Here is a 16,244-nt window from a genome sequence, read left to right as displayed (position 1 = left end):
TTATATTTTCCTATTAAAATTTTGATTTGATGAACATATTAATGAATAAATCTTCACATAGACTTAGAGTTAATTCCCAGATGTGGAATTGCTGGAAGAAAGTGCATGAATATTTAGAGTTTTCCTTCTCCTCTGGAAAGAGTGTAGTGATTTATATTTTCTCTAATTTTATGAGGTTATATATATATATTACGGGCCTTTCATTTGATGATAAGAGCTTTATTAAAATTGACTATGAATATAGGTTCATATACTCAAATATTTTAGCACTGTGCTAGGGACTTGCATAAACATGATCTAATCTTATTTATATAGTATCACATGAAATATACTTAATGACCTTGTGAAGTTGAAATGATTTATCCCTATCTTACGGACAAAGAAACTGGAATTTAATTGTAAAAAACAGAAAGAAACCAGGATTCAGAAAGATACAACAACCTTTTCCAAATCACAAAATTTAGACAGTTGGGGTTTAAACCTACAATCTTGTCATTAAATGACAGACACATTAAGGACTTTATGACAAGCTATCATCATCTTCATTATCCTCATCAGCCATCATCCTCATCGTCGTCATCAGGCCTAATATTTATGGAGTGCTTACCATGCATTAAGCACTGCTCACAAACACATTCAACTTTTAGTGCCAAACCTATGTGGTACTATCAATTCTGATGGCTAAGACAATGATTTGAAGGATGCACTGGTCTAGAATTGCACAGTTTATATGGTAGAATTAGTATACAAGTTCAGGCAGTTTGCCATTACAGACCACGCCATTGTTAACCAGAACTTATTATAGTGTCCAGCATAGCAGTGGGAACTTATACTGGAGACTTATTATGGATATTTTTTAAAAGGAAGAAAAATTGGCTTAACTAAGTCTTATAGATTAAAATAAGAAAGCTACTCTCTAATAAAATATAGATCTAATAGTTCTCTAAGAAAATGTGTACCCAGGGTTTTGTCTACGAAGTTCCTATCCTTACTCCTGTAACCTTTATTCTTTAAGCAACATATGGCCTTTCAAGCTGAATACATAGAAACATATTCTAGCCAAGCCTGTGAGGTCTAACTTGAATGGAAAATCTTCTAAGGAAATTGGTGACCCAAACTCAATTGTAAACAAAATTCCCCCAAGTGATTTGGACATTTCAAGAATTGAGAAATTCAAGATAGGCAAACTTTCAGATGTTTACCACAGTATAATCTAGGATCCTCTTATTGCTATCTATTGGGTAAACGAAGCACAGTTATTGCTAGTCACTCCTTAAAGTCTTTTTCCCAGCATCTTATTTAGGTATTTAGATGTCATTAAAAATTATGCAGATTATAAAAAGGATTATATTTTCTTGTCACCTCTGTAAGCACTGAAGATTTTTGTCTCACCTCCTCCCCAAGAAAACCAACTTAATGAGCCGCAAACATATTATAATGAATGGGAAAATATTTTTAGCATTTTTATGCAGAAAATACCTCATTAGATGCAAACACTTTGGGAAGCATATTTAAGCTTAATAAGAACTTGTATCGAGTAGGGACTTTTATGGCAAATCACTACCATGTGTAGCATTCTGTCTGATGGATCAGAAAATCATAACCCCCTTCTTATTCTTGGATTACATCACAGCAATGTGGTGAGGACAGTATGGTACCCAGTACATACTCAACTCAAGGACACAGTGCCTACTAACTGACTGCAAACAGGAAAAATACCTGTAGGGCATCTAGTCTCATTCAAGTTCTTATGTGGATGTTATAACGCGCAAATTCATTTAGGTGAAATACGTTTCCATCTGAATTTTTGACATCATAAAACCTGGACATTTTGCACTATTTTGCATATTGTGCAGTCCCTACTTTTGTAGAGTTTAGAGTCATGTGGTCAATTTCAAACAAAATCCTCAATTCTTACATACAGGGCTGTAACTTCTTTAGACATCAGGCCTCGAGCCCGAAATAAGACAGTAGGAGTGCTGGCAAGCTTGATGACGATTTGGACTGGCTTGGTCGTGAAACCATAGTTCCTGACTTCAGGGATACAAGTACACAGAAGCAAATGTTTACTTCTCCCCACCGAGGCCCCAGAAGGCACATGTGGGATGAAGTGTTCACAGCAGCTGCTGATGGAGTTTGCAGGTGTTTCCACTCAGGCCCAGCTTCATCATCTGTGGTCTACCCTTGAGAGCTTGGCCTGAGTTACAGCCACATCCCCCCAGATTAGGCTCTAACCACACGCAGTGATGATGTCAGTGAGCTAATAGATTACCCTAGGGAAGTAGCCTCTTACATCGAATGGGAAAGCTTGAACTTATGATTGATTCTAGTGGTAACTTTTCACATTCCATAACTTCTTTTCCAGCTTCTCCTGTGGAGTCAGACTGGTAATAATGGCAGTAGCAGTGGTGGTTAACATTTATAGGTGTCTTAGTCTGGGTCAGTCAGTCCCTGTGCGAAGCTCTGTACATATTCAAGCCCTATTAAACTATATAAATAAAATCCTCTTATTGCAAAGGCAGGAACTGAGAGAAAGAAATAATCCTAAACTCTAACATATAAGAAGAGCTGGGATTTGATTTCAGAGTCCTTAACTATTATTGATTTTCCGTGTTACACAGCTAGCAAGTGTGTGTGTGTGTGTACCCCAAAAGGAAAGGAGTTCTTACATGCCTATGGCCTGCTCTCTCAGCCAGTCCAGCTTCCCTCACTGAGCAGAGAGGGACTCAATGCTCCAGAAGAGCAAATGCAGGCAGCTAGCAGCCACCATGCTTACCGTTAGGAAATGGCGGTCCTTGGCCTCGCGCCTCCTCTGGCTGTGAGCAGGAGGGTAGGATGGCAGTGGTGGAGCAGCTATGGACAGGGGAGCAGCAGCTCTTTGCTCGCGACGATCACTTCGGCTCCGGTGTTCTGTGGATGCAGAAGAGATAAATAATGAAACACACTTGATAGTTTCAATTGTTCTTCCCCTCTCGAGAGTGTTAACAAAGAGCTGCAAAAAAAAAAAAAAAGGTGAACTTTCATTAATCTAGTTAATCAATGTGCCACATCAGATTTTTAGAATGGTTCCTAACTGAATGTTCACTGTGAATATGATGGCAGATACACCCATCTCTGTGGGTCCATCTTATAGTCTTGGTACATGGTGGCTTACTTTTATAAATTCAACACTTCTCAGTTAAAAATCTCACAAGTGAGAACACCAACAACAACAAGGCTAAGAACAATGACGGAAGGCTTGCCGGCACGAGGACTAAAGTGCAGAGAAGATGCAGCCATACCATAGCTGCTGGCCCTACGTGCCACTAGCTCCCGGAAGGAAGATTTTATGAGCCAGTTTTTCAACTATAGATACCTGAAATAGGTTATGGCGACTGTATTTATATCACAGAAACTGACAAATGTTAGGCGCTGGGTGTTTTATTTATCTTCTATGTTTTCCCCCAGGAAAGTGGGTAAGAAGCACACCAATGCAGCCACCTACATCCTCCTCTTCCTGTTACCCACAGAGACTCAGACGGTTTTATAATCTTGTGCTTCCAGAGAAAGCAAGACAATCCCACTGACACCATTCTTATTACTCCAGGATAAAGCTGCCTTTGTGGGAAAGCTAAGATATATCGGGGGGAGGGGGTTAAGTAATAAGAATCACTGAGATAAGGTCCTGAGTTGGATCATCAGCATCACCAAAATAAATAAATAAATAAATAAATAAATAAATAAATAAATAAATAAATAAATAAATAGATGTCTCAGAGATGCTCGAAATACAATTTAGATTTCCAGTATTTCATGTACCTTAGAACGCCCCTTGCTTACACTAAAAGTTGTCTATCTTCTGAAATATAGCTTACACTCACCCTCAGAGCTTGAAGTTTTGTTATGATCGAGGTACAAATTTGTGTATCCCAGTTTTCATTCTGTCTTTGCATTGTTTAAGGTTAGTATCATTCATATTATGTACAATATTATTCCCAGTTCCCAACGTTTATTGACATGTGCCAGAAATGCTTTGCTAAGGCCTTCATCTGCATCTTCTCAACAACCCCACACAAATGGGCATCAAGCTGCCCCCTCATCTGCAGATGTGGAAACAGATACAGGAAGAAAGGTTCACTGTGCGGTGATGAGTGGTACAGACATGGTTCTTGTGTCATCAACCTGGATACGGCTTGACCTACAGGCATTGTAAAGGACAAATATACATCACTTGTTGGAGCAAGACGTTTTGAATTTTGCAGTATTTGAATATAATTATATTTTGCTGCCACTGAATTCTTTGACCAGTTACAACACTATGACTTATGAGGTACCACTTGTCTCTTTTTGCCTGTGGTTGATGGAAAGCAAACTAAGCTGATCCTTTCAGGTGATGTCAGATGTCCTGTCTTTCAAGGCTGTATAATCCCCATTTGCATGCTTGTATTGATTTAAAAAAAATACCATCTCTCTAGTTGTCAGTCTTTTGAACTATATTTAAGTGGACCCTGGAGCAGTTAGGTACGTGTGTGGGCGGGGTGGGGTATGTGATATATGTTGTACAGGTTTGGTCAATGTCCTGTTACTATGCTATATTCCTAGCCATTTAGTATATCTTCTTGAGACAATGTCTCACTAAATTGTCCAGGCAGATCTTTAAGCTCGGCAATCCCCTTGCCTAGCTTCTTGAATTCACAACTGGTCTGTGCCACAAGGCCAAGTTCAGAAACAAAATTAGATTCATCTTTTGATCAGAGGTCTTACAGCACCTGTGAAACAGACTATCATTAAATGCTTGTTGAAGGACTGGACAGCTTCATGCTTTATTAAGTCTAGGTTTCTGAAAAGAGAATGCATCCTATTACGCTACATTTATGATGAACTGTGTCGTTGGCATAATTAGTGATCCATGTTTCTCTCCATCTTATTACTTGTCTTAACTGGTCTCTTTAAGGTTGGTCCCATCTTTACTTGCCTCATTCAATACTTTGCTGCCAAAACTAGGAACTGAGTTCTCTCAAGCTCTCTGACTTCCACCACGAAGTTAACTGTCTTTGGTCCTCACAACCTAACCTCTTTCTTAGAGTCACAGGCTTAGTACTAGGTTAGGAAAGCATGACAGTATCCCTCGTCTTCCTTTGCTTGAGATTCTTCAACCAACAACAACATTGGTTTCCATCCACAACCAGAGACAGGTCCTGAAAAAGCCCAGCACATGGGTGGTTTTTGCTACACTGCCCTGCCTCCAAAGTCAACGTTTATCAAGAAGAAATTTTGAGATAGATGCCTTTCTTGAAAAAGTTCCCACCTCTGGTTTCACCCTCATGTTCTCTACAAGCGAACAGTGGGCTTTTTATAATGGACAGCAGCACAAAGAAATCTTTTGCGTCCTTAAATTCACTAGGCAGAGCAGACAGGCTGCACTGCTTAGGAAGAATGGAAAGGGAGCAGAGTGAGAGAGGAGGTGGCAGCTCAATTTCCCTTTCAACCACTTCTCTCCCATACTGTCTTAAATATATCTTCTCTACTCAGGCCGAGAGCAGGCAGTCTAAATTAATGGCTCACTAATGATACTTCTCACCACTGGTGAGGTAAGAGACAATATCAGTCCACCAGGGCCTGCAATTGCAGTCCAATTTTCATCCTTATTCCTTTAGACCAACGAAACTTAGACACCAGCCAGAAACTTGAAAGGAAAGGAAATATAAAATATAATTATCTCTTTATAGCCATGTATTAGTCTCTCTGTGTGTTTTATGAACATAAAAGATGGCATAACTTAAAGTTATTACTGGTGCTGAGCATTAAAGAATTGCTAAGAAAAAGGGAAAGCAATAATTGCATTCTAAACAACTTGAAATGCATTTACGTGCCACTTCCCTGAGGCTCCATAGCATGATAGGTACATTTCTGCTCAGTCCCTGAAGCACTGTATTGAACTTAACTGCTTACTTCTCCATCCTCCTCACTACGCCAGAAATTCTTTGAAGGCGGAGACCACACTTGATTGCTCTTTCAATCCTATAATCCAGCATAATGCCTGGCCTTCAGTACCGTTTGTTCAGGGTAGGAGGCTGACAATAAGGAATCCAATTTAAAGTTTTGTCTCAGTTCCCAAATGAGCACAGATATGCAACCAACCAGTCTTACTTGCCCATGCTTCACCATCCTCTCCCTCTCCACGAAAGCGATTCCAGCTGTCCAAATAGAGACTTCCCACAGGGAAGCTCACTGCCAAGGTTAGGGAGCCAAGCCCTGGTCTGCAAGTTTGGTATTAGTCCCCACCACCAGATGGCAGAAGTGGATTATGCTGTTGGATACACAGCAGCATTGCTGTTTCTTAGGCAAGGTTTTTTATTTTATATTTATTTATTTTTTAAAGTCGCTTTCTAATTTTAATTCTACACCACTGCATGTTTTTAATTCTATGATGTCTATAATTCCTGTTTATGGCTCTCTGCAGTGCTATTAAAACTACTACACCCAAGATTTGCTATTGAGCCAACCACAAAACAAGCCAGTCTGAACAGGGCAAAACAGGCTCCATAGTCTTCCATCTAAACCCCAGAAGGCCTTATATTCATCTCTCATCCCCCAGGCGGAACTGCAGAGAAAAACTGATATTGGTACTTGCTGTTCTTCAGTTCTACCATTAAGTCCAAAACTGATGAAGCAGTGAAATATGACAGCTTATGAGGAGCTCAGTGTTACCTGGTTAAATCTGTAAAAGATCTAATCAGGGAGGACTGGTTAATAATAATAAAATGATAAAAAGAACGGTGTCTACTAAGAAATCATTTAGCAAGACAGCTAAAATTCCTCAGTGGTCATCTTGTGCCTTCGATGCTCAAGCCACCTTCTGCGGCTTTCATTCCCTTCCACACAAATCCATTGAGGGCCTACCATATGCTCAGTGTGTGCTTTGTGCTCTGAATAGAATAGATTAATAAGGCACCATCCTTACCCTTGAGTTGCTTGCAGATTAGCGGTGGAATGCAAGCGGGACCATAGTGGTCAGTTATGATAGATGACTACATGTGCATGTCGGGAGGAAGCACAGGTTATTATGGGAAAGGGACTTAGGAACAGAACAGGAGAGAGGAAGATTTCCAGAAGGAGGCCTGCATGAAAATTTTATTTTAATTATTTTATTTTAATTTTTTTTTTTGATTTTTTGAGACAGGGTTTCTCCACAGCTTTTTGGTTCCTGTCCTGGAACTAGCTCTTGTAGACCAGGCTGGCCTCGAACTCATAGAGATCCGCCTGCCTCTGCCTCCCGAGTGCTGGGATTAAAGGTGTGCTCCACCACTGCCCGGCTTTCAATTATTTTTTGCCCAACCATAAAATTGAAATGAATAGTAAGCATCCTTTCTCTATTATAAGTATCACAGTATCTTATCACTAATAAGTTGCACAAAAACTTTTAAACAACTGCTTTGGGGGCAGTTGTATGTCAGTTGTTTCATTAAAAGGAAAAAAGGAAGAAGTCATAGAGATGTAGACGAAAACAATACATATTAGGGTTTTCTGAGTCTTGAAAAGAGCTTTAAAATATATTATTTACATTGTAATGTGTTTTCAAACTACCAATCCTTAAATAAGTCTAGGGATATTGAAACAAATACAGTGATTGTATAGACAGCATCTGTTTCCAGAACAAAAACCTAAAGGCCAGAAAATGCGGCATACCATCTTCTGATATCCATTTTGGGTTTTTTTTAAAAAAGAATAATGAGCATTTTGAGTCTTATTTTCATAGGTTTTAAGGCACTGGGAAGTAAGGAAAGGTTAATTTTCTACCTGGGCTGTTATATGCCTGGCTTTGATGCTCTCGATGCTGTGACAGAAAAGCAAATATGAATATCTATTTTCATGAGACACGGTATATGGAAAGGTAGGAAAGAGCTCTGGCTGGGGGATCAGAGGATCAGGGTCAAGTACTTGTTCTGAAGCTAGCCTGCACGACCCTGAACAAGTTTCCACACATTTCAAGCCCCCATGAGCCTCCCTGTAGAATAAGGGCATTGGATCAGCTCAGAGATTCTCAATAGAAACAGAAGAGCACTTGAGGGCCTTACTGTGATTGTTAGAATGATTGAGCAGGCGCCAAGCATAACAGCCATCCTGTAAGGCGCTGAATGGTCAGTGAAAAGGTTCCAGTTCCCACACAAAGTTAATTGTCTTATCCAAATCTCCTATAGGAAGAAGCTAGGAATCTATTTCTGAGTCAAACCTAATTCCCTTTTCATTATAAGCCAAAGTCTTACTTTGCCCATATCTAATAGATGGTGAATATACCATTTTTCATGGTTCTTCTCCTGTCCCTGCAGCCAGGCTCCTTCATTTCTCCATACTTTTTGTTTGGAATGGCTTCTGTCTTATTTAATTCAAATTTATTTTTGAGTGGTACAGACATCTAACTGCTTTCATTATGTCATCTAATACAATTGTGAATTGGCACTTACATATTGAGATACAGTATTATTAATACTTTTCCTTTTTGAACTCTCTTTGTGATCATATTTAGGCCATAATGGTAACTTTAATACACATGTACATGTAGTTGATATTATGCATGGATTTCATGCAGGGTAGAAATGGGAGCATTTCAAAGTGCTTGCTTTAACTAAGGAGGTGACAGGATTGATGGGACAGAAAATTCCTAAATGGCACAGCCTTCTGCTAGTGTCCCCGAAATCCCCCAGCCTGGGATCAGTTACCTCTGCGCAGGGCTTGTAGACTCTGTCTGGCATGGCGGTGCAGCTCCTCCACACAGGGTGGCCTGGTAGCTGGAAGGAAGATGTTCCGCTGCTGGTGCCATGGCGCACGGTAGTATGCACTCAGCTTACTCTCGACGTCCAAGTTGGAGACAGCTGCAAGACAAAGAGCCCACAGGGTATTAGGCATCAGGAACTCTATTTGTTCATTTAGTGGGTTCTGGGGCAGGGTGGGGGTGACCCAGAGATGGGAAGCATGTAGAGGTGAAGTTTGGTGGGTTCAGATTGCTTGACCCCACCAAAAAACCTGACTGAAGGCTGGAAAAGCTTTGAAGCTGATAATACATATGGGGACAACTACACCCTAGGACCAAGAGGCGGAAGATCACAGAATACTTCTGCATATTGTTCTTGCTATCTATCTGAACTTTGGTCTGTACTTTATGTTGGTTTTTGTCCCTTGTGGTTTCTGGTTGCAGGCTCCTGGTTGTGCCTTCCACCTCCTGACTCCACTAATTGCCATTTCCCCCTGGTTTCACCAAAGATCAGCATGAACATTATAGGAACCGGGACAAGTGCGCTAGTGGGTATGGGAGTGGTGAATCTGTAGATAACACGATTCTTACAACTCATCTGAGAAATCAAGGAAGACTTTCTTTTTTTTTTTTTTTTTTTTTTTTTTTTGGTTTTTCGAGACAGGGTTTCTCTGTGGCTTTGGAGCCTGTCCTGGAACTAGCTCTGTAGACCAGGCTGGTCTCGAACTCACAGAGATCCGCCTGCCTCTGCCTCCCGAGTGCTGGGATTAAAGGCGTGCGCAAGGAAGACTTTCTTTCTCCTAAAAACAGCATCGAACTCACTAGTGTCTCCTTCATTACAGCCCAGGACAAAACGAGTAGAGAATGCATACTTATAGAAAAACATTCTGGGAATTAGGGGACTGGGAATGAGAAATGGCCACCCAGAGAAACTCATGAGCACTTGGCAGCCTACTAGCCTCAAGACTGCTGAGATCAGGGACAGCTGACTTCACCCTTCAGACTCATGACCCAGAGCCAGACTCCTGGCCCAGGAGCATCCTGCTCTTCTCAGACTCCACCTTCTTCCTGTTTTGTTTCACTTCCCCAGTGCATGGTTTGGAGACAGTCTGCTCCCCTGTTTATCCCTATGCCCCACATAGGTTTCTGCTTAAACTCTGAGTTTTTCTTTTAGATGTCATTCCACTTGGAGGAGTCTAACCTGGAACAAGGTAATCTATAGAAAATGTAGAGAGGAAAATGAATACTTTGTGGAAAGGGAATCAAAGAATGAAAGCTGGGGAAATACAGTCTTCTGATGATTGAGTTCCCCCCCCCCACCACGAACTGAAGTTATTTTTGTTTTTTTTTTTCGAATACAATATTTAGCAGCACTGTTTAGTCTAGAATAAAGTATTCATTACTATAAGAATCGCTAACTGAGGGCTAAGGATATAGTTCAAGGGCAGAACACATGCCTAGCTCATGTGAGACTCTGGGTTTGATGCTTAGCACTATAAAAATAGAAACAAACACATATCAAACGATGTACTGAAACACGTGCAGGATAAAGAGGAATATATCATCTACCTAAATTATCTAATAGAATGTTCCATGCTAAGAAATTTCTCTATAGCTGTACTATACAATATAGTATTCCCTTTGCCCTTGGACCAAGAGATGGGTGACCACAGTGGCTTCTGAGCTAATTCAAAAGGGATTAGGTAGTGTATGAGGAACTAAATTTTTAACTTTTATTATTAATTAAAATAGTCATATGTGACTAACATTATTAAACCCTGTAGTTCTAGGGTGACCATAAGTAGTCTATCGTATTTTCTCACTTTTATCCACAGAGATTACTCCCAACTGTCTCTTTATTTTTCCTAAATGCTTAATCTTTAAGAATTTGAATCAGAACGCTATTTCCCTGGACAGGGGCAGCACTCTTTTGGAGGGAGGAGGAGGGTCGAAGGAAGCATGAATAAAAGAAGGCAATTTTTCTTTCTCAAGCTAGTCTATAGCCTCAACTTTCTCCTTAGGAACTGTGAGTGCTTGATGAACCAGTCAGGGGTCACTGAAGCCTGCAGGCAAGAACGGGAGGACTCACAAAGGGACAAGCTGATCCTTTCAGGCCTGAGAAAATGTGTGGGAGGCCTTGGTATAGAAGGGGAGGGGCCAGTCTAGATCTGGGTGCTCCTCTCCAATGGACAGTAGGCAGAGCTCTGAAGACAGAAGCCTCATTCAGTTACCCTCGAAGGAACACTCCTATGCAGTGACGAGACTGGCTGGAAAACCAGCCCGTCTCTGGACAGAGATGTCAACTCTGCTTACCAGGTTGAGGTCACTGCTAAACTCAACAAAAGTAGCTGTGAACGCACGTGCTGGTGACAGCTGGAAGAAGGGACAGAACAGAAAGCCTGACTGTGAAATAAAAAAGGAACAAGAAACTCAATGGGCAATTCCAGAAGTGTGTGTGTAGCTGTGGGTACCACTCCTATCAGGCTTGTCTCTTCAGGGGCTTAGAGTCATAATTTGGGGTTGGGCCCAGGTGAGTGGAGGCAGATCAAAAGACTTACTTCCCCCCTCATACTATCTATGCTGTTGACTAGACCTGGCACACCCTCAGAATAAGAGACCAAGTGCCCATGACTTTTCAGTCTTTAGTCCTGCTATTTGCTTTTGTGTTGGCTTGAAGAAGAGACTCATTATCAGCTGTGCTTGAAAAAAAAGGAACCTGAAGATGACTGAACCCTTGAATCAGAGTTTCCAACACTGTGTCGATACCCTGCACATAATAAGAGTGTTCCAAGGTTGTGATTATCATCAGGAAAGTTAAAGAAATGCAAGACCTTTTTTGATGATGCCTTGGGATCTTGGAGGAGTGCAAGGGATTGGGTGACATGGCTGAGGAGAGGGGAATTCTGATAATGGAAATACCTATTCACCCATGAACATTATACTGCAGCTATTAGTGTCAGGCACAATGCTAGACAGAGCATCATGCACAGAAATTCCTATCACCTTGAGGCATGTGCTGTGTGGTTTTGTATGAAAATGTTGATGTGATTCTTCCTGAAAGCCACAGATTAAAAAAAATGCTGTCTGGTGCATACTTCCGGCTGCACTATAATACAATCTCCTAGGAATGACCTAAAAACATCAAACTCTAGAGGCCCTACATCCCTCCAAATGTACAGTTCCCACCTTTCTGAAGCAGGTAACTATCATCTCAGAAAAGATCACATAACATAAATAAAAAAGAAATTCAGCAATTTTTCTCATTACTAAATATAAACTTATCGTTTGAAAGGAAATATTATTTTTAATGACCTTCCTTCACTGGAGCCCTAAACTCATTCCTACTATGGTCAATGGACAAGCCTGTCCTGAGGTTTTGGACTACTAAACTGCTTGGTATTAAGAACAGATTCCAGGTGCAAAGATTAATTTCTGAATTCCAGTGTGGGTACCCTCATCCTGGTTCCTCAAAGGAACCAACTCTCATGCACAGTGGCTGCTTTTACAGCCACGGATCCACACTTCCCCTATCCTTCCACACATTAGCAGGTGATAATGTAATTTACTTGTTGCCACAGTGTCATCTGTCACTGCTCAGCTATGTCTTTTAGTCACAGAGTATTAAGTGTATGGTGCATCTCCTGGAGGCAGAAAAGGGCACTAATGGAACACTCAATGAAGTCATCCCATTTTCCCAGTTTAAAAAAGTCATATCTGGGCTTGAGGAAGATGGTTCAAGCAAGCATGGGGATCTGAGTTGAGATCCCCAGTTCCCATGTAACAAGCCAGCACACTATGTGCCTATAATCCCAGCACTGAGGGAATAGTGACAGTGGAGTCCCCAGACTTTGTTGGTCAGCCCATATAACGAAATCAGTGAGCTCCAGATTCAGAGAAAAACTGTTCCCCAAAAAAAGTTATAAAATGATAGAAGTCGACACCTGATGTTGTGGAAAATTAGTTTAAGATGTGCTACGTTTCTGCTGTGGAACATTTGTTTAATGATGCAAAAAATGTGTTGCATTCTTTCATGTTGCATTTGTTTAACTCTGTGAAGCTGTGTTATTTGCTTGTGTAAAACACCTGATTGGTCTAATAAGGAGCTGAATGGTCACTAGCTAGGAAGGAGAGGGATAGGCGGGGCTGGCAGGCAGAGCGAATAAATAGAAGAGAAGAGAAAGAAGTTAGAAAGGGAGGAGGGGAGGAAGCCAGGGGTCAGCCACCCAACCACACAGCCAGCAAAAGAGTAAGAAGGAAAGAAAGGTATAGAGAATAGAGAAAGGTAAAAGCCCAGAGTCAAAAGGTAGACTGGTTAATTTAAGAAAAGCTGGCAAGAAACAAGTCAAGCTAAGGACGGGCATCCATAAGTAAGAATAAGCCTCTGTGTGTATTTATTTGGGAGCTGGGTGGTGAGACCCTAAAAGAGTCAAAGAGTAAAAATTGCCACACTGTGGAGAAAATCTGATGATGGGAAACAATGGGTAGCCTATAGATACTGATAACCCAAGTTCTTTATTCTCCAAAAGCCATTTTTCCCCAAGAACTGATAGGCTTCAAAGAGAAACCCAAGCCTCAAATGGCAGCATAGCAGGTGACACCTTAATTTTTAGCCTAGTGGGATTCTGAACAAAGGACACAGATTCACACTGTTGACACAATGTTGCAAGATAATATTGGAGGGGTTGTGGGTTTTTATTTTGTGGTACTGGATTGAACCTAGGGCTTTACACTTGCTAAGCAAATGTTCTGTCACTGAGATGTATCACCAGCCCTCTTTTTTATTTTTTATTCTGATACAGAGTCTTACTAAGTTACCTAGGTCGACCTCAAACTTGTGAACCTCCTCTCTCAACCTCCTGCTCACTAGTATTATAGATCTGTGCCACTAGGTCTACTTAACAATGTTGTTTTGAGTTGCTAAGTTTATAGTAGTTTATTATGGAATAATATCATAGTAATAAGAAACTAATATACTCCCCCATTAATGTGTCTGTGTCTACTTCCTTCAAGTAAGACACTTATTTGCCTTCCTTTGCGATCTTCTCCTCTATGTTCATGCTGCATAAGGATGGAGCAGATGACAGCAAGCATTAAACTTGGAGGTAGGACTAGATGCTTCATTTTGTCCTTTAAAAAAACAGAAAAAGGGCTACTCGTGTGCCTCATTGCAAGGCAGGGGCTTCTCTTCATAATACCATGGCCCCTTCACTCAACTCACAGAGAAAAGCACTGACTCATTTCATAGATAAGCTCAGAAAAAAAGGACATTTAATATACCTTGTAAGTAGAATATCTAGAGTGAGAGGCCATCTCTAGCTTCACAGCTGCTTCTTTATCTCAAATCAATACAGAAATAAATTAGCTAAAGGTGATTCGAGTAGGGAGAGGGAGTCATCTGCCGCACTAAAGGCATCTAGTAAAGGACTCAGCACCTCCACCTTCTGTGTCTTCCACAGAATTAGGTACAACCAAGAACCAAGAGGATGTTCTGGAGCGTGACTAGAGGAGATTGGGAAAGATTTACTGCATTCCAGAAAGACAAATAGCACCACAAAACCAAACAGCTAAAATAAAAGACCATGTGTCTGTAGGGCAGTGGATCCTTGGTAGACTCATCAGAGTTCATTCCCCTTATACACCTCAGAGACAGCGAAATTGTCTAGATCTTGAGTCATAGTGATTGTTCAACTGCGTGGATATTGTCATTCACTTGGGTCCTCAGAAATGACCTGACTTAGACATAAGATTTAAGATTCTCATCTGGTGTGTCTCGTGTGTGTGTGTGTGTGTGTGTGTGTGTGTGTGTGTGTGTGTGTAAAATATGTCATATATTTCATCACCCAGAGGCCTGAGGCAGAAAGACTGCTGTGAGACTGAGATGAGCCTGGGATATATAATGACTTCCACATGATTCTAGACTATCATAAAATCCTTTCTCAAATACCAGAAGAGGTGAGAAGTGGGGGCTCTTAGACTTCAGCCTAGGAGGTTTGCTTCTAGGAACTATTGGGAAGGAGTTAAGATTGGAGGCACATATAACCTTGCCTAAGCTCTTTGAAACTCCCTTTATCCCCCTGCCCTGCTAGAATTGGTACTTATTTGATTTCATTTTCCCTGGCTGACCTTATGAGTTTCTTGCTACCTTAAAGTATAACCTATGGGCAAAGAATACAATGCTTGTTCTTGGGACTGGAGAGATGGTTCAGTAGTTAAGAGCCCTGACTGCTCTTCCAGAGGAGCAGGGTCTGATTCCCAACATCCACAATCATAGGGGCTCACAAACATCTGTAACTCCAGTGTTAGGCACCCTAATGCTCTCTTCTGGCTTTTGTCGGAACCAGATATGCAAATGGTGCTCAGACATACATGTAGACAAAACACCCATAATGCATAAAATCCAAAACAGTTCCTATCCTAGAAAGACATTACACCCTACCATGGGTTAATCCCAGGTTCTCTCTCTTCCCTCTCCCAGGCTCTTCAAAATTGAAAGTGGGGGAGGGAACAGACAGTTGAAATCAAAGCCTGAATTCTATTTGTGATAAAAAATTCAACAAAATGTGCCAAGTTACTCAGATATGGATTTTTCACTCCTTCAAAGGACAGGGAGAAAATTTAAAAACACATTCTTAGAGTGTCTACAGGAAACATTTACCTACAAATACCTTTGTTAGCCTTTCTTCCTGCCCGTCTGCTGATCATCCCCACCCCCACTGCATAATAACTTTTCAGCCAGAAACACATCCCCACACAGGCCATCCATTCTGACAGCCTGTGATAGAAAGCAGCGAGGAACATCACACATTCGTATATTAGGAAGCATCTGAAATAGTTGGTGTTGCAGATACACAGTCGGATAGCTCCCACTTCCCTGCTAAGCTGAGTCCGTTCCACAGCAGCCAACAGCTTGGTGAGCAAAATGGAAATGTAGTCAGTCTGGAGCTGCCTGCAGAATCCTCAGAGCAGCTGGGAAGACAGGGAGGGGAGTTCACCAAGGGATACCGTTCATTCCCACCTGTTCTTCTTTCTTTGGCACCCAGCCCTTCTCCCATTCTGCTTGGCAACTTGGAGGAGAGAGTAGGGCAGCATACAAGAACAGCAAGAACTACAGAAGGCCTGGCAACCTGCCCAAATCCAGTCATGTTTCTTGAAACTTTCCTATTGGGCGATTTTTCTGCAGAACCGTAGTAATTCAGATCTGCTCCCAAGTCTGGACAGATTATCAAATGTAGGCTTCTCAGCATCAGGAAGATGAGTGAAGGTTTCCTAATAAGTTTCAGCTCTTTAAAATATCCCAACTTCTATTGAACAGAACACTAAAAGAACGAACAATTTTTTTCTCAACTTCTATACCAAGATGAAGCTTCATAATAGGAAGAGTAGTCATTACTGTTACTGCTGCTTGTTTATGAGGTTGTAGCTATTCAACCCCATGGCTGTGTGCAAGTCATTGAGCATTCCCAGTATTTCAGATCCTTATCTTTCCATATGAATGATTAGGAAATGTCCATCT

At 41.2% G+C, this 16,244-nt stretch overlaps 1 protein-coding gene across 2 annotated transcripts in view; it reads right to left on the bottom strand.

The window, feature by feature from the left end:
* Nucleotides 1–16,244, bottom strand: part of Nhs (NHS actin remodeling regulator) — a 328,052-nt gene that overhangs the window by 33,549 nt on the left and 278,259 nt on the right. For both annotated transcript variants that reach the window (XM_057759684.1, XM_057759685.1), the window contains exons 2-3: nucleotides 8,700–8,852; nucleotides 2,777–2,910 (exon numbers count right to left, since the gene is read on the bottom strand). In XM_057759684.1, the coding sequence (XP_057615667.1) occupies nucleotides 2,777–2,910; nucleotides 8,700–8,852 (287 nt within the window). The remainder of the gene's footprint in view (nucleotides 1–2,776; nucleotides 2,911–8,699; nucleotides 8,853–16,244) is intronic.

This window comes from Chionomys nivalis, chromosome X (genome assembly GCF_950005125.1).
Source record: "Chionomys nivalis chromosome X, mChiNiv1.1, whole genome shotgun sequence".
NCBI classification, from domain to species: Eukaryota; Metazoa; Chordata; class Mammalia; order Rodentia; family Cricetidae; genus Chionomys; species Chionomys nivalis.
Note: the sequence above shows the minus strand (reverse complement) of the source record. Positions and strands in the feature narration are given on the sequence as shown.